The sequence below is a fragment of the Daphnia magna genome, linkage group LG2, assembly GCF_020631705.1.
Source record: "Daphnia magna isolate NIES linkage group LG2, ASM2063170v1.1, whole genome shotgun sequence".
Classification (NCBI taxonomy): Eukaryota; Metazoa; Arthropoda; class Branchiopoda; order Diplostraca; family Daphniidae; genus Daphnia; species Daphnia magna.
The window spans coordinates 925,900-952,851 of record NC_059183.1 but is presented as its reverse complement, the minus strand read 5'-3'; the positions used below and the strand labels follow the sequence as shown (position 1 = coordinate 952,851).

Sequence of the window (26,952 nt, the reverse complement as noted above, 5' to 3'; positions counted from 1 at the left end):
AAATGGATAGGTAACCACCGAACCAAGAGCCCGACTGGCAATGCTGCTAACGAACCGTCAGCTCAAGATTGTGTACGAGTATTGTTTTGTTTTGTTTTTTTTCAATGCGTGCGTGACTCTTTTGTTTATAGTCGTTCATGGTAATTGGTTCTTCTCTTTACCCTTTTGATAAGTAGCCTCGTCAATTTTCTACCCATGCCCAAGTGGGACGCCTCTGTGCGCTTCCTTGGATATCATAGTCGTTGCGATTCATTTGAAATGAGACTTATTGCTGGTCGGCTGTAGGCTCTTCTTATTGATTGCTCTTGGTGAGATGGAAAGCGAATCAAGAATCATTGTGAAAAAATGCGAGCTTTTATATCCGCTAGACTTGTTTAGGAGATTGTTTTAAGAGGCGTCGATCGATTGTTAACACAACGTATTGTTAGCGGAGTCCTGGAGAAGAGGCGGGCTTTGTAGACGCATACCACCTGCTTTTGCCATATCACACTGACTTCAACAGCAGCTTCTTTATTATTATTTTTTGTTGTTGTTTAATTTCTATTCTGAAAAGAAAACAATCATCAGCTAGAGCGGCATAAATTCTGTGTGTATTTACACAATGCGCCGTGTAGAAAGAGTATCCATGGATACATTGATTACGACGTGAAACTTTGTGCACGTCGAAGCGCGCGCGCATCCTTCCAAAGGGTTCCGCTATCGACCGAGAGATGGCTCTCCCAGTTTGTTTGTTTTTCTCTCTCCAGCTGTATGTGTGTGTGTGTCTGAAAAAAGAACTGTGGGGCAAAGTAGAAATGTTCCCGTCTAGTTGAGCTGTTTCGCTGGAAATCCGTTCTGATTTTCCAGCCCAGTGAAATCATAAAGGTAATAAATGACTGATGGCCCGGAATAAGATGCTTTGTTTCCTCACGTAATGCATTATCTTTATGTTTTTTTTTTGTTGTTTTTTTTTTGTTTTTTAACGCTGACATTTGGGTAACGAAGTCAATCTCGAGATAAACCACTGGGGCATAATTACGCCATGTAACCTTTTGCACAACAATTGCATTTATTATTCAAACTCAAGTAATCTGTACGTAGAATTGTGGGGGTAGGCTACTCGGATTGGCTTCGATAGTCGTAAGGATTAAGTAAAAATACTAAATAACTTTTGAAGGACATCAGATTGTTTTGGAGATGTACTCAATGCTATCGAATCGGTTGATAATGTCAAGGAGTTTCTTCCCCTCTTCGAAACAAACGAACATAGTCGAGTTATCCGAGAAGAGATATCCCGTCATTGTTTGGCCCTCTTTGTCTCTCTCGCTCTCTCGCTCCATTTTGCTTCTTTGTACGCACCATAATCCACCTACGATGATGGCCCCATCGTAAGATGTTCGTGATCTTGTTTCTCTTCTTATTGGCTAGAGCTCCAACCAGACCACTTAAAAGATTCGATAAATCTTCTTTCTCACTTTGATGTTCGCATTCCGATTTCTAAGTCTAGTTCCTCAATTTGACATCCTTTCGATGTTTGTTCTTTCGTTTAATATCGTTTTTTCACGTCGGGAAATTCAGTTTATATCTTACGTATTCTCGAGGTCCATGCAACTACGCTTGCGACATAAGTTGCTTGTTATAACTCATCTCGTATTTATAAAATGGGAGCTTATTAAGTTGGCATAGAAACGAAGCTAGAGCCGGTTTCAATACCCCTGATATTGCGATTTCCTTGTCATTTATTGGCGTCATATTTTCATTATATGCAACATAATGATCATGTGGAGAGAAAAAACGGAAAACAGCGTTTCTCAAATTAAGGGTTTTCCCTATTACCAATGCTACTGGTAAAACAAACTGTGTTTTCTGTTCGAACGCAAACAAGAAACGTACGCCGGAGAATATAGTACGAGATTTAATTGCAACTTTCATAACAAACCCCACAAGCGTCGCTCGTCATAACTCGATTTATTTTTATTGCTTTAGCTACCGTGTTAGCAGAGCATTGCCATAAAAAAAAAAAACCAAAACTCGGGGTGTTTGCTTCATGAACCAGAAGGACGAACAAATAACATCGCCACAACGCTATAGGTTACAGAGTACAATCTAAATCGGCCTGATGGGGTTCACAACCCCTTTAGTTAAGCTTACATATTCTTTACTTTGTTCTGCTTTGATTGTAAACAACATTGAACGAACTCGCCGTTGTCACGGCAGCTGCGGCCCTTGCTCTCACCACACCTCTCCCATGCACGTAGCCCACAAAACTTGTGTTGTACATAAACGATCCGTGTAAGCGTTCTTTTCGTTCATGCATTTCAAAAAGAATCGAAGTGTGTACCTTAGATGCCATCATATGTTCCGACAAAAGACAGCTTGGTAATTCGTTTCTACCAAACTAAATGTAGCGCTGTGAGATTCAAAGTTTCTTTTTTCTTCTATTATCTCATTACAACTTGTTACCGACGTCATTTAGAAGGTCTACTTATCTGCTCTCCTTTCTTTGATGGCTTCTTCTCTCTTTGTCCTCCTTTAAGATCTTACAGCTCTCCATCGCTCACGTTCCTTTTCATCTCTTGTTGGACTTAATGTTTGTTGACCATTTCTCTTGTTGTCACGCTCAACTATTGCCTCCAGTTCATTTTCTCATCTTCTTTTCCGGCCTTAGCGACAGTAGCCGTTGCCCGAGAGATTGCTGGTTATCCAATCTTAAAACGCTAAGGACCGTTATAGACATCATAATGTTACCCCTTGTAACAACCACTTGTTATTGCCTCCAGCTTTTAAACTTTAAATCTTTACATTACGAAAGACGAATTGATGTCAATAGTCTCGCATTATTGACTAACTATTTTTTTTTTTTTTATTGATGCAGTTTTGACGTTGAAAATGGAGGACAACCAGGTGCTGGTGGCATTGCGAGTGGCGGACGAAGCCGTAGCCCATTGGCCGGCAATGACGGCGCCGTCTCACCGTCGGGAACGGCTCTTGTTTTGCAGAATATGCCTCAACGTCGCGAATCATTTCTCTACCGCGAGGAAGACATGTCGCCTAAATCCATGTCACGAAATTCATCGCTAGCTTCAGAAGGGTAAGTCATTAAATCATTTTATCTCTGTCTATCTATTTTCCCGTTCTTTCTTCTTGTTTTTTTTTTTAATTTTATTATTATCTATCTGCGCTCGTCGTTTCACCTATATTACCGCGACACGCCGTTCCGATGCGGCTGGTTCTAGCGACAAATAACAGTCCGACTAGTGCTGAGTGAACGAACCAGACAACACGCTGGTTTATGTCACCTCGTAATCAAATATATAAACACGGAGGAATTTCAATAAAAAAGGACCAAAAAAAAAACAACAAAAACGTTCAGCGAAATGGACACGCAGGAAAAAGAGGGCGAAGGGAATGATATCGAACTGACGAATTCGTCCTGGCGTTAGGGAATGGCATGATTGTCGGGACCGGCAAAAAAAAAAAAGAAACTCACCGCGGGAGGTATAGGAAAATTGATGGGCTATCAATACGTTTGGTGCGCCATCAGCGGCCGCTATAATCGGGTTTTGTAAAAAGAAAAACCATTTGAAAAACAACAACATTTTAATGTCTCTCGTTAATATTCACCGCTTTTTACCAGTTTTTCCTAGTCATTTTTTGTTTTGTTTCTACATCTATGGTAATTTTTTTTTTTTTTTTTCCTTTTGGCTCCGAGTCACTGGCGTGCCAACATTCGAATTCTTAAAATATGAACGATCGGAAGAGCTTTTCATCATACCTTTTTTTTTTTCGTTTTCTTGATAGATTTATTGTAAGAGCGCCGGCGTGTGGTCGAATACGAATGCATTCATTGAAAAAAAAAGAGAGGGGGGGAAAACTACTGACTCCGGCCGCATAAATACGTGTTACAATTCGAATGAATATGCGATAGCCGGCATCTATCTGCCAGTTAGCGTTACTTTGAATAACAACAGTTTATTTGCGATCGCATAGAACTACCATACACATTTTTTCCAGTCAATAAGATTTCATCGAGAATCATTCGATGGCGTGTCTTTAAAAAAAAGAAATATAACAACCAAGTGGAATTCTGTGTTGACGACGTGTTTTCATTTTTACATGGAAACGAACAGGGGTGGGGGGGTGACTTGTATTCATAACACAATTGCATGGATAGACGGATCGATCCTTAAATGGTTCCGATGACGTCAATTACTCGACGATTTCATTTCCCGATGGTATAGGGTCGTAGCAGTCGTATCTCTTTTACGTACATGCCGACACATTTTGCATATCAATCAGTTGGTCTGAACGATCCGTCACAGTCAAACGACTGGCGGGCGCAATGGAAACGAGAAACTCCTAACTTGAAAAGAAATGAGAAAAAAGAAAAAATTGCCTGCGAGGAGGAGAAGGTTGTAAGAAAGCCCGTCGGAGGGTCATCATATGCACCTTGATTTGGGTATAGAGACTGAACTGTTTGGTAGTAGAGGTTCTTGGCTTTGCGATTGGCCAATAAAACGAATGAGTTTCATCCGTTTCGACAGACGACAGCATCAGCGGAGCAAGTCGCGACATCAAGTCGCAACGTGAGGAATTGCAGACAGACAGCCGTGCCGCCGCTGACGCCGCACGTAAACCACGCTTGACCCCATAGTTATATGGTTAGTAGCCAGAAACAGTTTAGGTAGATGTAGGTGAGGTGCTCCCCCATGCCATCATTCGTCCCGCTGGTGGAAATTTTGCGTTTGTAAACGAGGTCCAAAGGTTGATCCAAACACAGCATCCTCACGTAATTCGTTGCGTTTATCCATCAGTCAACGTCAGCCAGCAGTTGCCAGTTAGAGAAAGCCAGTCGTCCGCTCTAACAACGACTTTGTTGCATCTCATCAATAAGCTGTGGGTACGTCTGTCAGGCCCTCGGCGTTTTTGTTTTACCTGCAAATCCTCAGCACCTCCGATATTTCTATGGAATATCAGGACTCTGTAGATATTGTTTGATTTCATTTGTCCCGCCCAATGATCGAAGCTCGGTAGTTGGATCCTTGTAAAATGGATGGCAATGTGGGCGCCGAGTTTGCTGACAGCTTTCTATCAATTTATATCGTCGAACTTTCGAAATTCGAAGCGATGACAAACGTCATTCACGACACGTGACACTTATCAACTGACGGTAATGGCATTCCCCGTCTGTCGTATGACAATGAGGAAGGGATGTCATTTTTGTGTGTGGAAAGCTTCTATTTAGAGAGTTGCGGCAGCTGGGGTCCCTTATTGGAATGAAAGACGGGATTAAAATATTTTTTTTTTCCCTTCTTGTTGTTGCATTACTCTACATTATCACGTTAGTGTTAAAAGTAAAAAGAAGTAGCGGGTGCAACTTCTGTCAAAGCCACTGGCTGCGTGGAATATAAAAATCTCAAACGCTCGAACATCAGTATTCATATCATAGCCAGAAGCCTCTTATTGCTCATGCAGCGTTCGGGCGTTGGCAGTTGGAGCAACAAGGACGAGCTCATGAGATGAAGCAAACAAACAGGAAAAAGAGGGGGGGAAAAACACACTCGACAGCGGGATGCAATAACGGGAAAAGATGGAATGAAAACATTCATTTCTGCAGAGCGTCCCAAAACAATTACTCAAGTGTAGCATTCATTGTTTATTATAGCGCACACAAAACAAGGACGGAACGGCTTGCGTGTTACGCACTTTGGTTGCGATTTTTAAAAATTCGTGATTGTTTGACAAGACGATCTTGATTTGATTGGTTTCGATTTGTTTTTCTTCTCCGTTGAACTAAACGAAGCGTGCGAGCGGCTATCTTTTTTAGTGTGTAAAAGAGGAATTTCACTGGATAGTTTGCGCCAAGTGAAATGCTTTTGTTGGTCGTTCGATTGGCACCGGTCCAGCGCTGATAACGTCTACGACGATGGCCCATCTTGTAGTTTGGCCCACCGATGGGCTACCACCGGGCCGAGATCAATGTTGTTTGTTTTATTTTTTTTTTACTTTTGCTCCATGCAGAATAGCAAACATCTTTCTATATTTGTTGTTTTTTTTTTTGCTCCCTTTTGTTATCTCTACTTTTAGTATTTTCGGAGCGTAATTTCACCGTTTGACATGATCAAGGCTCTCGCTCAAAAGACGGAAATAAACCCGAGCGGATCCATCTCCTGCAAGGCACGAGCTTCCGATTTCCGAGCGTAGAATTTCACGTTTATTCGTCTCGTTCCTTTGTAGAATGTCTGAAAAACAAGAGTTTTTGATTTCAACCGACATTTTCCTTTTGATTGTGTTGTACCAACTGTAGAATGAGAAACGTCTAGCGGTATCGGGTTATGACGTACGTGCCTGATCATCAGAGACGACATAATTCGACTTGGGGGTCCAATGCGTTCATTAACTAGGCAAAAGGGAGAATAAGCAATTCAATATGTTAGGCCAGTTTTTTTGGATCGATGCATAGAAAACCGACGTACAGCCTTGCCTCGTGCACTATTTTCAATGTCGTGACTATATGTGTTGGCCGCAAGGTAAACATGGACGCTTGCAGCGACGTAGGCCGACGGGGTCGAATATTTGTCCATTTCTGTGCAACGCCTGTTTGTTATGAGGTGATGATGTTATGAGAGGGTTGGCCGAGCTGCTTGTGTTTAGATAGAGAACGAACTGGAACTCGTAGAAGAGGGGAAAGCTGTAGGCGATTCCACGCTTCTCTGGTTCCAGAAAGTACGATGGATGTTTTTGGCCGACTCTTGGACGTGACATTTGTGGGGACGAGCCCATTTTTTTATTTATTTTTTATTGGAGGTTTCTCTCTCTAACGTGGCGCACAGTTCTTCTTCGTCTTTCAGATAGAACGCCGCCAGGCGACGTATACAGACAATCGATACCCGACGAGAATGATAATTTCCAGTGGGATAATAAACGTCGACATTTAGCAACCGCCTTCGACTGGAGACAGAGCAAAGAACGAAACGGATTAAGCAGAAATCAGGGTATCACCTCTTTATCTTAATGGACGACGAGTCGAGGCGACAAGGGACGGCCTTATAAAATTAAAAAACTTGTGCGTCGTCCTTTACGGGCCTTTTTCACTCGATAATTATCTGCTATCGGCCATCAGATGTCGTAGAAAAGAGGGGACGATATTCAAGCCCGATTCGTCGTTCAGTCTGCGCACTGGAAGCATCAAGGACGGGTCGAACGTGACGTGTCGTTCGTTTGTTGAATAGAAATTGAGCGCAGCCCAATAATGTAGAGGTTTTCTTCTGCTTTTAAGCTGAATGGGAGGCTGAAATGACACTTGAACGACAGATGGACGCAGCCGAAAAAAAAGGCCACTGATTTCTTATCAGTTACATAACAAGTCGAGACAATTCCAGCCCGACTGTTTCGATTTATGCAAGTGAGCCTCGAAATGCAGCTGAGGCTGCAAAAAAAAAGCCACTTGATTTCAGCCTTTCTTGTTCTCCTTTGTCTCTCTTAGCGTCGTCTACGTAGTACAAGACACTAGTGGCTTCATGGCTAAACTTAGATTCGTTTCGTATTCTGACTCGATATAGAGATGAGAGACGTGAGGAGCTCAACGTGCGCCATTTTTAAAACACAATGTTTTGTTTGTTTTGGCAGCGTTGAGCCCATGCGGGAAATTTTGGAGCATCTCTTCCGCTATTGCGTGTTTGTCCGCTCGTGTTTAGTTTTCCATTCAAACAAAAGAAAATCGTGGGTGGGGAGAAAGAAAATGAACAAAGAAAACAACACATTGGCTTGGGAATCCAATGGTTTTTATTTATTTTTTAAGGGGGGGGAGAAAAAAAAGAAGCTAAATGGAGGCGACCTCGTTTTTTATTAGCTTGCTTCGGTTTGCTTCGGTTGTCGGCTTGCCCAGCATCACTACACCAAGCGAACGCAATTGATTGCGTGTGTGTGTGTGTGTGTGCCATCGGTTGCGTCTCGGTCGATTCCACCTTTCGGGAAAGGCTTCACGAGTAAATGAAAGGAGGAGGAGGAGGGGGAAAAAAATGTCACCATAACGATAACTTGAAAAAATAAAACAGGGGGGAGGAGAACTAAGGGAGTGAAATGAATCGGCAACGAATTTCACTCCGGGCGTCTCAACTGGAATCACCGGAGAGAGCTCAACTTGGAGGGCCGATTGGGTCGCATTAAGCGCTTGGGGCTATGCGCATCTACTTGGTTGCGCCTTTTGTATATAGGCTTATTAGAGAACAAACCATAAGGTCCTCGAGGATATCCGAATCCCCCAAAATGGATCGCTTTCTCAACTGTTATTCAATTTTCGTTACCAGACCTCGCTGTTCGAATCAAGGAAACACGTCCCGATGATTGACGTAGATCTATAAAAACGAATGCCGTCCGTTGAGAAAATGGCGCAGTGCATGACGTCTAGTGGCGTTATGTCTGGTCGGCCATCGCTCCAACTCTCCCCTCTCGTTCTATCCTTGCATCATCAAGCCGACCCTCAAGGAGCCTCTGAGTACTCTCCCCGCCCCCCTATTTTTTCCCGACGTCAAAAAGAAAATATAAATGTAACCTCTCTGAAACACACTCGAAAACTCCACCACCACCCACATGCGCATATAAATATACATCTATGTAGCAACAGCTAGGGTGGCAGTCTGAACCTCCACGGCCTAACAATTTCTGGCACAGACGATGCGATGCGAAGTGGGGGAAAACATGTTGTCCCTTGCTTTTTTTTTTTCCATACCCAAACCAAAGTTTGGTCCGTGATTTTTCGTGCATATTCTGGCAGGAGCTGTAGTTCGTTCAGTCCGCCCTTCAAAAAAAAATATAATAAAATAAATTTAAAGCGATGCGCGTGCGCTGCAGACGCCCGTGTTTGATTTGGCGCATTGTGTTCTTATGTTCCATGATGCAGTACTGGCGCGTTCCAGTGTTCAGCCACATTTTCCGTCATCACGGCGGGCCACACAGTTCGTTGGCGCTAGTCTAAGCAAAAGAAAACGAGTTAAAGCCAAGAAGAAGCAAAGAAATAAAAGAAGAATCTGGAAAGTGAACGCACAAGCGAGAAGTTGTTTAGTGTACATCCGACAGTTGTCATCGATTACCAGAACTGTGTTGTGTTTTGTTTTGTTTTTTGTTTTGTTTTTTCCTTTTCGCTCTGGTCATCTACGAAATCGTTTGAGTGAAGGAATAACAAACTACTTTGCCCACCCTCGTCTTCTTCGTGATTTATCTTGCGCCATTCATCTTCGCCCCTTTTTCTCTCTCTCTCTCTCTCTGTTTTGAACGGCTCGTTTTATTTTTTGTCGTCGCGTTAAAAAACAGAGATTGCCGATTTATTTCATTATTTGGATGAAATAAAAGGAAAAAAAAAGAGGGTGGGAATAGCGTCGTTGGACGGCTGGTGCCTGGGAAATCGGTACGGAGAAAAGAGTTTGAATAGAAAAAAAAAAAAAAAACGTGAATCCTTCTAACCAAAAATGACATGATTGTATTTCATCCGGTTATGACGGTTTCGTGGCCGAGAGAAAAGGAAACCCAGAAATGATTCGGCAGTCATAGCAGCGCGCGTCAGCCTCACGAAGAGCATTGCGTCGTATGTAAACGACATTTGCATTTTAAAAAATAGAAGGCGAAACGGACGCATCAGCATCAAACTGTAACACCTTTTGCTCGGCAACCAAATCAAGATATTCCCGGAGGCAGAAATAAAAAAAAAAAAAAAGGAATAACACAAAAATCCATAAAAAGAACAAAAATTTGTCAACTGTTTTTCTTTATTTGTGCACGCGCGCGCGTGTGTCAATTCCCGCCTCGATAAAGGAGTTTTGAACGTGCACGCGAATGCTCGAATGGTCGCAACGTACTTCTTTCTGTTAAAAAAGATAATTCGACGTGTTAGCCGTGTGGCTTAGCAACTCGTTTGACCGTTGCAGTCGGCGAAGGAAAGAGAAGCTACGACGACTAACTGCACGTTGCACACGCACACAAAAAATCACGTCCACCGATAGAAATCGATTGACCGCGGGGGGCCGCCTACTGTCCACCCTCTTTATTATTCAGTCGTGCATCGTCCCTGTCTTAAAGACTTGAGCAATTTGATTATTTTGGCAAAGAATTTCTCTTTTTTGCAAATTTCGACGAGTCCTGCAGCGCCATTTCGGACAGCCATCTTTTAGCAACTCTCGAGTTTATCGAACGCCGTTGCAAAAAGGAATTCGAAAGACGTGCAACGTCCAAAACTCGTTTGTTGCTAAAAAGAAATCAAGCAAAAAACAAGAGAGAAAGAAGAAGATTTCTGGAACACTGATTTCGTAGTTAAGACTGACGTCTGTGCTCTCACGCTGAATTTTTGCTGTGAAAAGTCGAGCAACGAGAAAAAAAAACAAAAACAAAAAAAGGGAGATTTCTTGTTCAGTGTGTTGTGAGCGAAAGGACCGATCTTCTCACTCGCCTTAATGAAGTGATGCGCCGGCCCTGATTTCGCGTCCTTGCCCTTTTTCGGCCGATCGTTAAAGATAGAGCGAACTCGCTTCGTTTGCTCAAAAAGAGAGTTAGTTCATCTCTCTCTTAGCCGACAAATACACTGCTGGCGCTCACTATCTCCACCCCGAAAAGCATCGCCCAACCGTGGACTTTTTCTTCCTTGCCCCCCCCCTCTTCGCTCTTCCTTGGCTCGCCCGTCTCTATAATACCGCGGGAAGGCCTTGGAGTAAGTTCAGTTGAGAACGCGCTCTCTCCCTCTTCCCGTAGAGACTCCCATTGAACCGTAATATTCCGTCCGTTTTTCTCCCCCTTTTCTTTTTTTTATTTATTTCTTTTTTCTTTCATCTTTAACTTCGTCTCTCCTCCCCACCATCCGAGTGTGTATTTAAAAAAAGAATTGTGATCGATGGACTGGAAGTGATCTTTTCTTTCGAGTGCTTTCACTTAAGTCTTTCAAGTGAATTTTGGGGATGAAAAACTGGCGTTGACAAGAAACTCTCGTGTCCTCCTTCTCGTCCGCTTGTTCTTCGTGTCAAGTGCACTTTTTCAGAGGCGGAGGGGGGAGGAATTAGCGATTGATTGAGTGACGACTTTTGGGAACGTGAGAGTTAACTCCCGCCGTCGCTAGTTCCATCCGACCAGCTTTCACACACGCCTTTTGACTTGATGCCTTGACTGGCCCTGTGATTTTTCGGATCGAGCCGCACTCCGTCACGGCCATCTCTTGTGAAAGACTCTGATCAATCGTCCAGTGTGATATCAGTGCCGAAAAAGAAAAGGGAAACAATTAAACGTCATTACCCCACCATCGTCATCAAGATTTCGGCCTTCATCTTTAATTTTGGCATACCGTTGTGCATTGATTGAACGCTACAGTAATTAGCAAGAGATACGACATGTCTTCTCCTGGGAGTATTAGTAAATTTCATCCAGAAATGCATCAGTCCCTGTCTGCCTTGATGCTGGAACACGTTCATGCCAACGATGTGGAGCAAAGAGAATCGGCCAAGGAGCGCCATTTCCCGCGGACGCTCAGCACCAGCGTCTTGCGAATCAAGCATCGATCCTCCTTTTGGGAAAGATTCTTCGAGAATCATCGACGATTAGCGTGAGTTTTGCATATAGTCGTTGTGCGCGAAGCTCATCATTTTCGCATATCCCGAGACCCGCCCACTCCTTTCCAAAGAGAGTCAGTTTTATCCTAGACGATGATGAATATTTCCAGTTCATTCCAGAAGGCTACGGTACAAGCGAAACTATTGTCCGTGTTTTTTTTCTTATTTATTTTTATTTTCCAAATATGGGAAATTAAAAAAAAAAAAAACAGAGAAAAAGGGAATCCTATCGCGACACAGTGGAAAGTCATGAAGGTTGTAACGCATAAAATAGTATAGAGCTTTGTTATTATTTTTTTACAACGTAAAGGCTGGAAGAGGACAGAGTTTGGAGGACGGCCCATTTTTCTTTTGTTTTTTTTTTTCTCTTAGCAGCGATGCTGATGTTGGTTGGTTAGTTAATGAGCTTTTTCGGCTGCTGAAGCTTAGTTGTTTGGTGTCTAAATATACTGTCGAGAGACGGGATGGGAGATTTATATTGTCGCCAGTAATCTTCGTTATTATCAGCTTGTGCGGATGTTTTAGTAAAAAGAGAAAAAAAAAACGGAAGGAAAAAACAAAACAAAAATAAGGCAAAGATAAAAGGGTGGGGCAGTGTAGTGGAAGATCGATGAAGAGACCCTCCATTTTTTAAATCGAATCGAAACCTTCCCTTCGTCCAAACTTGCAAACATCATTATGTTTACATACCACAAGAGGGGACAACCTTGGCCATCATCAATATCATTTGCATTCAAATGACGAGAGGGGGGGGGGGAATGAAAGGATGATAATAGGAAGTTTTTGATGAATGTCATTTTTCATTCGTTCTTCGCGCCTGACTGCTTTTGCCCTTCAACTTTTCATAGTCAGTTCAATTCCCCCCTCCCCCCTTTTTTTTTTATTTCGTAATTTTCGATCGATGAAATCGATAAGGACAAAAAACTGAACATTTTTTTTTTCGATTGCCAACAATCTCAACAAAGCATATCGTGCGTCCGAGTTGTACAACACCGGCCAAAAAGATTACGTGCGCTCGTGCACGGTGTTGTTTACAATCCATTGAAGACGAGGTGCAAATGATTTTTTTCCTTTTTGAAAATAGAAAATTTGAAAGAAAAGGGGGGAGGGGACAGAAATTCTGGCTGAAAGAGAAATATGGTTGGCGTGTTATTGCTTGTTATTGATATCTTGATGGGACGTGCACACGAGACACGACTGACACACACACACACATTTACACAACAGACCCTTCCTCATGTCGTCTCCGGTGTCCTCGATACACGTACGTCAGGCATATGGGAAAAACAGCTCAGCTAGCGACTTGCTTTTTTATATATATATACTATATAAATTATATAGTATATATTTTGCCGTCGTCGCCATATTTAATACACCGATGACGTTTTTTTTGCTTTTTTTTTATTCCTCCTATTCATCATTTTCTTGTTTTGGATCTTATTGTTCATCTTCTTTGTCCACTTTTCCGGTTCGACCGGCCCCCATGACCCACCACAATGGGCGCACGGAGAGATGTGCTTTTTCATTAGTTGTGTAACAACAAAGAGAACTTTCGAAATTGTTTGAAAGTGCAGCATCTCTGCAGGATTGCGGGCTGGGCCTTACCCGCCAGACAGCGTCCACTTCATAACGAAATAGAACGACTATACTTTCAACACGGACACGGGCTGTACAAAGACACTCAAATCCAGGACGTTGATGGATCGTTGCCGACTCGAACCCATTTTTCAACTCGTTCAGCCACAGCAACAGCCTGCCACTGTAGCCAGCATACTGTCCTACTGCAATATATCTCTTTCTCCGCTTCTTCTCTGTTTGCACGGTCGATGGACTGTGTAGACAATATCGATATACGTACATACCAATGCTACTGTATATATGTACCGTATCAGATCTACAAGGCCTTCTATGGGGGGGAAGAGAGGCCCAAGAGCGAGCGAGTTTGAGTCGCCAGAAAGAAATCGTCGACGATAACAAAAGCAGACAAAAACTGGTTCTGTTGTGTGTGCAAGGGTTCGTTGAATTTTGGGTTACACGAAAGACTACGTGATGCTTGTTTTTCCAGTGGAATGATGGCATCTCTCTAGACTCTCTTATCCTTTACTGTATCAGTCCGTCCCCTTATTATTTTTATTTTTCCATCGTCTTGATTTGTTGTTTGTGGCTGTTGGCCCCGGCTATAGTTGATGAAAAATGCATCGTTGTATTGGCCATGGTCGGGGATTTTTAGTTTGCGTGCCGTTGGTGCAGACAAACCTCAGGAATTCCATATTCGCAATGAGATTTATCCACGTCCGTCCCAGAATAAAACAACTGGGGATGTGTAGTTAGACGGACATACACACACACGGAGGAACTGCAAAATAACATCTTGGTTATTACGTTGTCGTGCGATATAGATGCCACACAAAAAAATGGCTCGGTGTTTATGTTGGTTTTAACTGGGAATTTCCTTCTTGGTAATGAAATTCCTCAGCAACGGTGTCTTGTCTAGCTGTTCTTCTACAATAGGAAGCTGAAGGTTTCGCTAGTTTAATTTTACTGGATGTCTGTGATGTTTTTCTTTGACAGCACTTCGGCGAATGCCATGCTGTCAGGATAAATAAACGCGGGAAATGTGACATTATATTCTGATGGATTGCGATGGTTTTCTTTTTTTTTCTTTTCTTGTGCGTGTTGTCTACCTACGTCATCCGTAGACCTCTGTCGTATTAACCGTTTGCCTTTTGTTTCTTTCGTGGACCATCAGGCACGGAGAGGACTTGATCGTCACGCCCTTTGCGCAGATATTGGCCAGCCTACGTAGCGTTCGTAATAATTACATCTGCTTGACGAGCATTCCCATCAATCGGTAAGTTTGCTGTCAATCTGGTCTGGCATTATAGTCTTGCTCCATTTAGAAATACTTGATCTTGTTTCAATTGCAGATCGAGACGTTCGTCGCAGTCGACGGGAGTTTCAACTCCTCAGCCCAAGAATCTTACGCCGGGAGGTGAGTTTCAAAAAAGTAAGGAAACCAAAAGAAAAGAAACGGAAAATTAACACTCATTTGATGTAGCTAATTTTTAGACATAATTCTTATTTTAATGAGCTCTTTAATCAAATCAAAAACACACACAAAATGAAAGTACATCCCAATCATAACATTAGACAGACAGGTCTGTTGCATTATACAGTAGATTTTTGGATGGAATTCTGACTTTTATTAGCGTCGACACGATGATGAATCGGCCCGTCGTCATCGCCCGACATGACAGAATGCGAACGCTCGTTTATCAACTCGCTTTCCATCGTCTGTACGGCTTTGTTTGACTTGGCTTGTCTGTAATGTTGTTTCTCTCATTCTTGGTTGTTCTACCCGTTTAATTCACTTGACATGGAAATTTGGAAAGTCCCTTGCAGGTCTGTTTTGATCGCAACTTTTTTTCTTTTTGTTTTACCCTAATGGCGATTTGGTTTTGCTCGTCATTCTGACTCATCACCTGTCGTCTCGTTCTCCTTTTTATTTTCAAAACAAAAACAAAAAAACAATTCCATTTTTTTTTTGCTTTAAATGTAAGAATAACTTTGATGAAAGTCCAAACCATAACCAATGCAATCTGCTTTCCCCTTTGATTGAGACTCGATGTCTTTTGACCTTCGTACGTCACCCGTTCAATTTGTCTGGCCGTCAACATATGACGCTCGACGACGAAGGATTATGCATATTTTATAAGCACCTACTATTCCATTTGAGTATATATGGGCAAGCGATATGAATCCTCTGGGTCATCCTATCTCTAGTACCATATCCGATCTCTTTCCTTGATTCGCGTTTCATTGGTGTTTCGTTGGAAGAAGAAGAAAAAAAACAAATTCTTGGAAAATTTGAAAGTGAAAGAACGATGGACACCCCGTCAGAATACTGATGACCTTTGTATCGTCTTATATGGATTTTTTACGAGCGGAAAAGTCATCTTGTCGTTGGGGCGTGTTGATTTCCATTTTCTTTCAGACCCTTTTTTTTTCTAATTTAAACCAAAAAAAAAGTCTGAAAAAGGATCTCGTCTTGAACAGCAGATAGAGAAGTTTAAACTGATAGCTCGTTAGACTTCCACCTAGCGGGTAGCGTTCGTGACTAGGACGGCACGACGGGCAAAAAACAAAACAAACCGTGAGGACATCTACAGGAAGGATTTGCCTTCTACACTGATCTAGATGTGAACGCTTGTAGTCTATCCAGGCCGCCGACAGAGGGACTCTGGACGTCTTTTGTGTGTCTTCATTTTCCCGATCCCGCAAAAACAAGAGCCCGTCACAATGTAGGGTGTCGGCCCAGCGTGAGCGTACGGCAAAGAGAAACAATAACACAACCCCGTCCACTTGAGATAATAGAACGTTATAGAATTCCACGACCGCCCAAGATTGATGTCATGAAATTCTTAATGTAATAGAGTTGGCAGTAGTGCCCTAAAAGATGACGCCATCGTTAGGGCAACCCTTTTTTTTTTTTTTTGGTTCCTTATTTTGACTGACGAAATTGCAAATATTTTTGTTTTTATTCGATAGTTCCTTACGTCTGTCCCACTGATTGCTGCAGGTGATGCCTACATACGTTGGCTGTTGTTGTTTTAGTTTTTCTTCAGAACGTTGGGAAAGCTGCCCAGCTGTCGCGTGGCTTTTAACTGTGGCCGCGTAAAAATTACCGGAAATTGTGGGATGATTTAGTTGCTAGCAATTACGGAAGCGATGGCTTGTGTATTATGCAGATTTTTCACAACTCGGCCATATTCCGTAAAGTACTATCCTCGATGAGTTGGAACCACGTTAGCTCATCTGTTGCAGCAGCAGCAGTCGGCGGACGAAAACAAGCTGAAAACGGCACGGCGGTCGTTAATCTTTTACCAGCCCACCGGGGCTCGCGTTCATCATCGTAAAGAAAAAAAAAAGAAAACCCAAACCAATAAACTCCAAAACTAAACAGCGCCATTTGTATCTTTTTTTAAAGGGGATAAAATGCCCCATGTCTTTTTTTAAAAATCCAAAATTCTTTGGTCTTGCATCACCAACCATGACAGACCAATATTTAAAACTCGTTCATTTTGTTTTTAATCTAAGAATATTTCGTTTTATTATTTTTAAATTTTTGAAAATTTTTGGTATCAATTGTTTTGTTCTCGAAACGTAACGTCAATCTGTGTTCGCAATTATCACGCAAAAAAATCATAGGCTAAAATGAATTGTTTTTTTTTTTCCCTTCTCATTTGCATAACAGATGAAACGTACAGCCGGCTGGCGGTGGAGACGCTCGAAGAATTGGACTGGTGCTTGGACCAGCTGGAGACTATACAAACGCATCGTTCCGTCAGCGACATGGCATCGAGCAAGGTAAGGCAAAATTGAAGTTGTCCTTCCGTTGGTTATTTATTTTTCCTGTCCCCACCAATAAGTGGCACGTGCGTCATCGCGTGTCGCTTGGTAACCTATACCGAAGGTATTTGTGGAGATTATTGTCGGTGTCAACTCAGTGTCTTGCGTGAGTGACTTGTGGCAGCATCGCGTCATCGCAAAAATGGATATCTCTCTCAAACGATTTTGATCAGTTGAGACGTGCGTGGGTGCGTCTTATTTTTTGAAATAATTTCATTCTTTTGACTCTTGCGTAGAACCTGCTCTCATTGGTTGCTCAATGCCATTATTATTAACATCTATTTTCGGTCGAAGATTTTGTCTTTATTTTTTGAAATCCTTGGTTTAAAGTCTTGTCAAAAGTTTTTGATTTGATTGCGTGCTTCTCCAGGGCATACCCTAGTTTCATTTTCTTCCTATATCATATCCGTTTGCCATGCTATTGCTTTACGTATACTACATGTCTCTCGTGATTCGGTTATCTTTTTATTTTATTCCTCATCGACGGTCCGTTCGTTACTATCGATCGTTCGGATCAAAAGAGAGGAAGAACCTGGTCTCGCATCTTTTTCTCTCTCTCTCTCTTTCTCACTCGTATTTCTTCCTCTTCTTCCTTTCTTTCTTTCTTGTGCGTCTTATGATTCTTATATTCCCTTTTTTGTTTTTTTCTTCCTAGTCTTGTTCTTCATCTGGTCTTTTGCGTCGTCATTTGTTGCAACGATCTACTATTTTTCGATTGATTTTTGTTGGCCTCTTCGTTTGCCGCGTCATTCGGATGGCCTTGGTTGTTGTCACGCTATTCCACTTGCGCTCGTTCATCCGCCAATCAGTTCCCCGATATCCTTGCATTTTTGCACCATCCGCTCTGAAAACGGACACTCCCCCATAATTTTTCTTTTCCCTTCCACCACCCACCAAACTCTTGGATTGATTCACTTTTTCTTCTTATAAAGAAGAAGAAAACAAAATTATTTTTGAATTTGCTGGCTGCCAAGTCTGAATATTTTACTTCCACGATAACTGAGTGGAGCTTTGTGCAAATGGCCCGCAGACTGGGATTAACATTTTTCGCCATTCGCCTGCCAAACGGCCGGCCAAAAAGAAAATGAGGAAAAAATGTTTCTTCATAAATTTTTGGACCAGACCAATTGCGCGTTGCAGCAAAGTAAAACACGTTAATAAACAAAACCCCCCAAAAAAGTGGATGTTCCACAAACGAGAATTCTCGTCGCCTTACTGACGTCATGCTTTCATCTCATTACCATCCACGTCTCTCCGCGAACGTTCGTCTTGCCCATCGAACTCTCAGGACTGAATCAGTTGTCTTCCGTTTTCATCTTATTAGCTTTGCTGCATAGTCGCATTGACGAGTGCGTGTGTCCTCAATACCGGAGACGTGAAACGGAGAGAAGAAGCGCATATCTTTGAACGTCTACGATGCGTCGACCGGTCTATTTCCATGAGAACACGACTGAAAGCGCAATTTGATTACAAGAAAAAAAAACAGGGCGCTCACGTCGTCCGTGTTAAATGGCGTCGTGAACTTTTAGAAAGTGCAATGTCGAGACCGACTAAAGACCATCGCGTTATGGCACGCAGCATTACCACCTAAGTAACGCGTATAGGTACTCGGCTGCTAAGTTGCTTTTGGGAAGGCCTCCACCTTGCGTGAAAAAAAAAAAAATGGGCTCAACGTATAATCAACAGGATCAATACGATGGCTATCCAGTGCTTGCACACGAAACGTAACCTTTTTGGTCTGGCGATTAACGCTTTCCGTCGTGTTACTTTTCTGACGAAAACAACGCAAGAGTTATGCGCGCTTGGGCATTGAAGACGTTGAGTTTCACAGAAGAGGAACGCTGACTTTAATACGAACAAAGCCGACAAGTAACATTTATGTGGTTGGGGATTAGTCGCGACGAGGAAAATTGCTTGGAGACAAGAAGATTAATCGCACGACTGATCTTCACGATCACGACACTATCGTGTTATGCGGCTGTGTACATCCAGGCCTTGCTCTCATTCAATTTTCTTTCCCTTTCTTTTAGCATTTTGTTTTGTTGTTGTTGGTTTTCTTTTTCTACTCGGCGTGTTTTTGTTTGTTGCGACGTCTGGCGCCAGCGGAATTAATAGACTCGTCGGCCAGGGGCGCGTGCGGATGTTAGGCTACTGCTGATCATGCCGGATTCCGTCGAATTTTTGTTGTTTTTTGTGGCTCTTCTTTTCGGGACGCTGTGCGACATAATAATCCCGCGACGCTCAGATGCATTATTACCCCGGTTTGAAAGCTTTGTTTTGCAGCCGCCTATGTGTCCGTCTTGTCGAGTTGGATCAGCACTTTCATGGTTTTGTGTTTTGTTTTGGTTTTCCTTCTCCTCTGCTCGTAGATGATGAATGGAATCTGTAGCTGTGTATAGAGTTGCTATTTGTAGACGTTATATCTGCGCCTATAAATCGTCATCGGGCATCATCGTTATTCAAAAGCATTTGAGTGGAAAGAGGAAATGTTGTATGTAGATTTATGGGATAATGATGAGGAGGACAACGACGCGTTGGCAAAGGCGGAAAGTGGGGCGTGCGGGAGGCTGCCACGAGTGCCACGAGTTCGAAGCCTACGTTATTATGTGACTTTGAGGTTTAGCCAAGTTGAAGCCAAGCCATTGTATACGCTACTGTATTCCGTAGTGCTGTACAGTTTTTCAAGGGCAAACAGTGGATGATTTCCATATTTCAATTTTGTCCTATATGTGCGCATTAGACATGCACAGGCGCTGCTGTGAACGGCAGAGCGGACTAGAGAGGCAGATAGATCGCGTGACTCGACTCCTGATTCTATAGCCAGGTCCTTATCACCCGCGCTCCTTCTCTCTGTGTGTTCAAAGGTATGTACGTACAAGTCTATACCGTGGATTGCGTGTTGGCAGCCGATTGCGCTCGTCCGACCGGTCTGTTTGTATACGCTGTGCAATCGATTGATCGAGTTGTCAATACATAACCCCTCTTCCTTCTTTTGAAGGCCTATAGTTGCTCAGCCCTGCCGGTCTCTCGTCTTTCACCAGAGCCAAGAAAGAAACGAAAAACTTTTGCTTTTCCCTCTTCTTCTTCTTTTTTTTTCCTTTTCTTTCGTTTAGAATCTTATTCCAACTTGATCCCTTCTTCCATCCTCCGCCCTAAATGTTGACTGGATTTTGCTATCATTTCTTTTTCCATTCGATCTGCCTCAGCAATGGCGCTTGCTCATCATTCCCCTTTTGCCTATTATCGATCGTGTAGCTTTTTCAAAAACTTTTATTTTTCCTCGTCCTTGTCAAGCAATTCTACCCTCCTGTTTCTTGATCTGTTTGGCCGATTTGCGCTCAACTGTTTTACCGTCTTCTCGTTAGTTAGGCCGACTTTAATAGGTTTACGGTGCCTATGCAAACAAAAAGCGCACATAATAAAATAGTCGATAGGCCGTCGAGTAGTGTTTTACCATGCATACATCTGTACTGGGAAAACTGGGGCTATTGTCGAACTTTTTGCTGACGAAAGAGACCCCCAGTGGACTGGATGGATCAACAAAAGTAACAAAATGAACAGCGTCGTATGTGCTCGTCGTCCTCTTTTACAGTTCTCTCTCTCTCCGTTGCCATATTTGCTTTACTTTGCATTATTGAAATCGTCAATCTGCATCCCCACGTCGTTCTTTTGTTGCCATCCGCTTTTCTGATATAATTTGCTCCGCCAAGCATCTCCATTCTGCGTCCCTTTTGTGTTGTATCTACTCTTAAGAGCTGTCGTATTTAGGCGCTCCCGTTTTCTCCCTATTTTCGCAATTGAAAGATGCGCACGAAATGAAAAGAAGGGGAATGAATAAGGTTGAAAAAAACGGCTTGCTCTCGCAGGCGCATCAGACAGAATGGAAATGTTTAAGGCTTAGCATTTGAAAATGTATTTCTTTTCAGTATTTGTTTTGTTCAACACCGTACGTGCCTTGAACTTTTCTTGATACTTTGATACTATGAAAACTAGGCGCAGTCAATGACTATGCGAATTGACTTTGGCCGCAGACGTCTAGCCAAAGTCGTGGCATCTCGAGCGACTGAGTGCGCAAGTTGCTCTACAACTTTGATTTGTATAGTGGGACATGTGCTCTATTGTTGTAGGGTATCGCCAGTAGCTTTTGCTAAGAAACTTGTAGTCAACAGACACGTTCAAAATGTATCGGTCCGTCTTCGCGCTGGAGGGTTCTCCGGACGACTTGTCTGCGCCGTTGACTTGGAATTAATTGTTATAGGGTTACGTGTGTTCCTTGCAACGTAGATGAGGAGATAGGGTCATGATGAAATACTGAGAATTTTTGAATTGCTACTCCTCCTCTGGCAGTACATCAAGCAATGAGAAGAATTTTCGATAAGCTTATGATTGATGTTCGATGATAGTAATCATTCATCCATTTTTCGTCACTCGCCGTCTATCCGTTAAATGCTTCCATCGTAAGAATGTGGAGCTGAAGCCATTCTTCCATCACTGGTCGCGGCGGTCGCACGCGTTGCTCAGTTCGTGCACACGTGTTTGGTCGACGCAGAAAATGGGCCCCACAACATTCGACCATAAGGCCGAACCATTGTTGCCAACTAACGTCGTCTACGTCTTGTTTGTATGGGCTTCGATGGTCTTTTTTTTTTTTTTCTTTTTTCCCCTCTGTTTTCTTCGTGGGGCCTCCGTAGATTAAAACGTGCAACGCCGTCAACAAAGATGAAAGACGGAAGAAGGAAGAAGAGAGAAAAAAAAAAATATATAATAAAAATAAGGGAGCGGTGTGGAGAAATGTTAGGAAAGAGATGGAGAGGGTAGTATGCACGTACAGGCGGATACAAACAACCAGAGGGGGAGGGACCGACGTTCGTGCGTCAGTATGACGTCAGAGACACAGCCTCAGATTTCATTGGTTGGAAATCGTCTATCAGCAGCAGAAGGCAGAAGTGTGCTTGTTTTGTCTCTCTCTCGGCTCTCGCGTTCCATGCCCTTCTTCCCTGGGTTCCTTCTGCTTCTGGCTCCCGCTCGCCTACCTCCCCATTTTTGGGGTGTGTATGTGTGTGTGTGTGTACGTGTGTTTGGAAATCGAAAAAAAGAAGCAGAGAGGAAATATGAGGAGCGGTATAAACTGAGCAGCTTAACCATCACGCTACCAGTCACTTGGCTGTCGGCTGTGTGTCGTTCTCGGCTGGAGATGTAATAGGCCAAAGCTTGTGTCGATATGTACGTTTATAACCATGCTTAATCCAATCTCTTCTTAGAACCGCCCCTCATCTCTCTTTTATCTACACTTTCTGACTGCTGCCTCCTTGCTCACTCGACACTCAATCCGTCGCTCTGTCGCCATTCGGCCTCCTATTTTCCAATCCACATTTTTATTCCGCTCCGTTTTTTTTGGGGACGATTGCGAGAAGCTCCGAACGTAGGCAGATAACATCGTTAGTTGAAACATGTTTTCAAATTGTTCGCTTTTTTTTTTTTTTCCTGTCTTTTTTTTTGTGTGGATTATTTGATCGTCGAATGTCATAAAGAAACATGCGGAGTAGTGAAACTGAGAAGTGTCGGTGACCCTAAGCGGGGAGCCTATAGAGTTCTTGTGGATGAGACTAGTTCCTCATGTTGTTAGTTTTTCCTGCTGTTGGCGGAGTCCCCCCACCCACACGAAGCTCTCAATCCCTCCTGGACGCTGATACTTTCTTTGATTCTGTTTTGGGTGCGTTTTTGTACGTCGGTTGAGTTCTCCTTTCGGTTGGCCTCTCCTACTTCTCTTCCCCTTTCGTCCGTGTATTCTCGCTATTGATCGAAACGAAGCCAAGAGGTGTACCGCTACGCCAAGTAGAGGAGAGTGTGTTGATATACACGGCCACCACCGTCACTGTGCTACACAGACCCGTCTGTATACTTATACGGCGAATTGCTTACGAGTCAACAGCGTCTCAACGACAGCCGTCAATACTCCATTGGTCTTTTCAGCGATCCCATCGATGCCTAGATCCGGTCCGATTTGTCTGGTTCAGACCTTTACACACACACACACAAATTGATGTTGCATAACCCTTTTTTAAAAAGCGAAACCCAACAAAAATGCGGTATTCAATACTACTCGCTTTCGGCGTTAACCCCCTTCTTCTTTTTTTTGTGTGTGATTTGGTTGGAACGATCGACCTTTTCAGATTGAAGTTTTTTTGAAGGAGAAATGTGGGGACGTCTCGACCTCGCGATGTACCCAGTTCATTCCGGGGAATTGGCAAACGATTGTAATTCATTGATTTTCAAGTTTTTCTTTTCCACCGTTCGTGGATATTACGTATCACTCTTTAAGCTTACGCAAATCTTTAAACGACGACGACACACACACAACAACAACAAAAAATGATCATGTCGTGCTAGTTTTGTTGGCTGTCATTATTTCTCAAATTCTTTTTTCGTTTTCTACCTCGGATTGGTATGGCGCGAGCCGTTTTCTCAGTGCAGCTAACTATATAGAGCTGGTGTAGGAGCTGCTGCGGAGCTACTGTGCTACACATAACGCAGAGAGCGCAGGGTTAGGAGAGAAGACGACACAAGCTCTACTATAGCTCTCTCGGTTGGCAGCACCCTCAGTCGTCCGCCATCCATCCGCCAGTGTGGAGGGCGCTCAACGAACGAGATAAAAACAAAAAAAAAAAAAAGAAAATAAAAATATATGTAAGGGAGCTCCCGGCATCAGCCCAGCAGCTCGCCGAGTGTGTGTTTGTACTGTCAGAGTCTCGTCGTACGTGATGTGGCTGGGTGCTTCAGTCGCTATTTTTTGGATGAAGCTCAAGTTAAACATGTTAAGCGTGTCGTCGACAAATTGGCGTGTCCATGGTGCAATCGGCCAGTAGACGTGGAATCCGCCTGTCTGCTCCTACACGGGGAAGGGGGGAGGGCTTGATTGGCCCCGTTGGTTCCGTTTTCAGTGTCTCGTTCGTTCGAATAGTGTCGCTTATTGTCAAGCCTTATTACAGCTAGACGGAAGGAGGATACAGCACATAATGCCGTGTGACCAGATTACTGGTTTCCCGTCAAATGCTTGGGTCCCTTGTCAATTTGTGGATCGCGCTCCACTAGTTTATCACCAATACCGTAATGGCGGTGGCTGACTACTACGCCCGTTTTTTACGTTGATTTACTTCTGCCCGCTACAGCGATCCTCATCGGAAGCCTCTTCTTTGTCTCTCTGGCGCTATCCGTCAATCGCACAACTCTTTGTTTCAACCGTCGTCAATAGTCGTATTGAATTGCTTCCGAGGTGATTGTACATTACTTAATACTATGAACGAAACCGTGACGGGCACTGACAGTCCAGATTTCTACGGACAGCCGAGAAGTCCGGCGACTACGCCGCCGCACACGGCCTCTGCGTCGAGTGGCAACAACAGTCAAAGGACAAGATCCGGTGGCATCAACGACGATGTCGATGAGGCCACTGGGTCCGGCCGTCACCATTACCGGACGACATCAACATCCCGGCAGCGTCTCTCGCTGCCAGAAGACAGTAATCCGGTGACCGTTTTTGGCGCGCCGCTTCGAAATCGGCCTGCCAGTTTGTCGCCTTTCCGGCCTGGAAGCGCAACGACCAAGCATCGCGCAGACGATGGCAACGAGCGGTACGATAGGAGCGATGCGGCTGGATGGCGTCCACCCAACGCACATCAAGACAATAACTGTAGCAGAAGTAGTGGCAGCACAATCTGGCGACATCCGTCGTTGACTGTCGATCAATCGCACCATCATCATAACTCGACGGCGCAACCGCTGACATCCACGTCTTCCTCTTCTTCATCTTCCGGTCTCTTCAGTTGGCGCAAAAAGCATCCGCGGCGATCGAGTTCCAGTTCGGTGGTTCCCACATCGTCAGCGACGTCGTTTTTCACGTCTTGCGTCGCCGCTCCGCCGGCTGATCCAGTCCGCCCGGTTGTGACGCCAAGGCAGCAGAAACATGAGCGAGCGGCCGAGACAAGGCCGTCGACTCCATCGAGACGTAGTTCCCAACCGGCCGCTTTCTCATTGCCCCAACTGGTCCGCCGCTCCCTCCAGCCTTTAATATCATCTTCACCATCGACGGATGTCGACGACCAGTCCGATTCCGTTGGCACGAAATTGCGCTACATGAAGTGCAAACAGGTAGCCATATCCCCGCCTTAAAAATAATCGAAACTCGATACGCTGTTGGTCGTTATTCCAACTCGTAGGCCGAGACACTGAAAAGACTTGCCCGCGCCAAGAGCTTGAAATGATAGAATATGGTATAATTAGGCACGGCGATAGTCGTTTTCGGGGAAAAGTATTGATGCAGTCCTAGAAATCGATTTGCTTTATGGATGCATGTGTCGTAGGTGGCTGCTTGCGGGGATGATGCAACTGTACGTACTCTTGGCACAGAGTCTGAGCCGCCACCAGACAGCTGGGCCATTGGAGCATTCCAACAACTTCGTAATAAAGTTTGGCAGTAGTTCCGTGTAGCTGCGCTAGTATATACACACATGGTGTACTGTGCTGCTTTTTTTTTTTTCCCATTTATTTTTCACTTGCCCTATGGGCTGATTGCGAGCATCGCAACTCGCAAAAGTTCAAATACAGACATCTGCATAATGCTCACTCTCCATCGGTTGGAATCAAGCAGGATCCCCAGGGTTCCCTTAGCCCGTTTTGTTCGCGTATATGCAAGTTTCTGCAGGCGGAGCGTCTGTACTTTGCAACTTTGATGAAGAGGAATCAAAATCGTCACCGCTTTCATTTGGCCGTCGTTTTATTTTCGAGCGCTTGTTCTCTAATCTAAACACCGAGATTCATCAAGAATATCTGCATTGATAACAATACTTGCGCAACTATTACGTGTCTGCCGAGCGCGTTGACTAATAGATAGCTCGTTATCCGTGTGTAGTAGACACGTAGCGCTGAAGGTAATAACAGACATTTCGTCGACATGGCGTGAAATATTCGCAACTCACGTTCCAAAAGATCGATACCGTTACTTATAGATTTTTGGTGCTTTTCTTATCGTCGATTTCCTCTCTGGCGGGGCACGTGCTGCCTTTCGTATCGACCCGTGGCTCGAAATGAGGCCGAAACACAGCGCTAACGAAGGTCGTCCTCATCCTCTTTGGCAAAGAAAATGAGGCAAACGCAACTCTATCTAACTCCGGAGGAGAAAAGTGCGGCTGCTTCTGTCTGACGGGCAAAAAAATAAGGATGGAGCTGTCAACAGCCTCCTTGGGCTCTTTGCGAAACAAAACAAGAGCTTTTAAAATAGAAAGAAAAATGCTGTTTCGTAGATAAACTGCTGCACTGCTTTATACCTCCTACTACAATAACGATTACTACCAATAAAGCTATGCACGTAGCGAAAGCTTTACGCTCTTGTTGGCTCGAGATGTTGAAAGAGCGTTCGGCACGCTGGATCATTCGCTTTGTTGTCGAGCCCGGCATATGCGAAAACGGCTTTTCATTCTAATAAATTTGTTTGCCTGCAGTTGATGGGCAGACGTGAAGAGTGTCGTGTCTCTTCCAGTTGGGAGTAATTGTTGACGTTTTTTCTTTTTCATGTGTTAAGTAAAAAGTTTTCAACAGTGCGCCGGGTGCCGCGCAATTTGCGCCCACGTTCGTGACTGAGCTCAATGAATCAGGATTACTCTACCTTATCTATTGCTCTGTTTTGGGTGTGAGCGTTTAATGACTCAGTGTGACGGGGAATGAACTTGGATAACGAACAGGTCATATACGATCGCAAAGGCAAATAACAGTTTTAGGTTACGAGGTAAAAAGGAAAATCTCTTTATTAAGAAAATGCCGTCGTTTGATAACGCGAACGTGATCGAGAAAATATAGCCGAGATTATCTTTTATTACCAAGTTTGTATCAGCCCTAATTGCTCTTTGCGTCGTAAACCCGAGCAAATAGTGAACCAATTAGCATTCCCCGTTTTTTGTTTTTTTGTTTTTTGTTTTTCAAA

At 43.7% G+C, this 26,952-nt stretch overlaps 1 protein-coding gene and 1 long non-coding RNA gene across 11 annotated transcripts in view; one reads left to right on the top strand and one right to left on the bottom strand.

Annotated features, from left to right (window-relative positions):
- The window catches only part of LOC116917832 (cAMP-specific 3',5'-cyclic phosphodiesterase), a 92,430-nt gene that overhangs the window by 53,667 nt on the left and 11,811 nt on the right, over positions 1-26,952 (top strand). For 7 of the 10 annotated variants that reach the window (XM_045168965.1, XM_045168962.1, XM_045168966.1 and 4 more), the window contains 4 exons: positions 2,855-3,070; positions 14,317-14,418; positions 14,495-14,574; positions 16,822-16,934. In XM_045168965.1, the coding sequence (XP_045024900.1) occupies positions 2,855-3,070; positions 14,317-14,418; positions 14,495-14,574; positions 16,822-16,934 (511 nt within the window). Of the gene's footprint in view, positions 1-2,320; positions 2,359-2,854; positions 3,071-14,316; positions 14,419-14,494; positions 14,575-16,821; positions 16,935-23,551; positions 25,125-26,952 lie in introns of those variants that run through there. The other 3 variants (XM_045168967.1, XM_045168959.1, XM_045168963.1) reach the window with 3 other exon arrangements.
- On the bottom strand, positions 3,907-7,580 carry LOC116917850. Its single transcript, XR_004391271.2, has 3 exons — positions 6,456-7,580; positions 6,278-6,379; positions 3,907-6,221 (listed from the first exon to the last, which is right to left on the bottom strand). It is a non-coding gene; the product is annotated as an uncharacterized LOC116917850 (long non-coding RNA).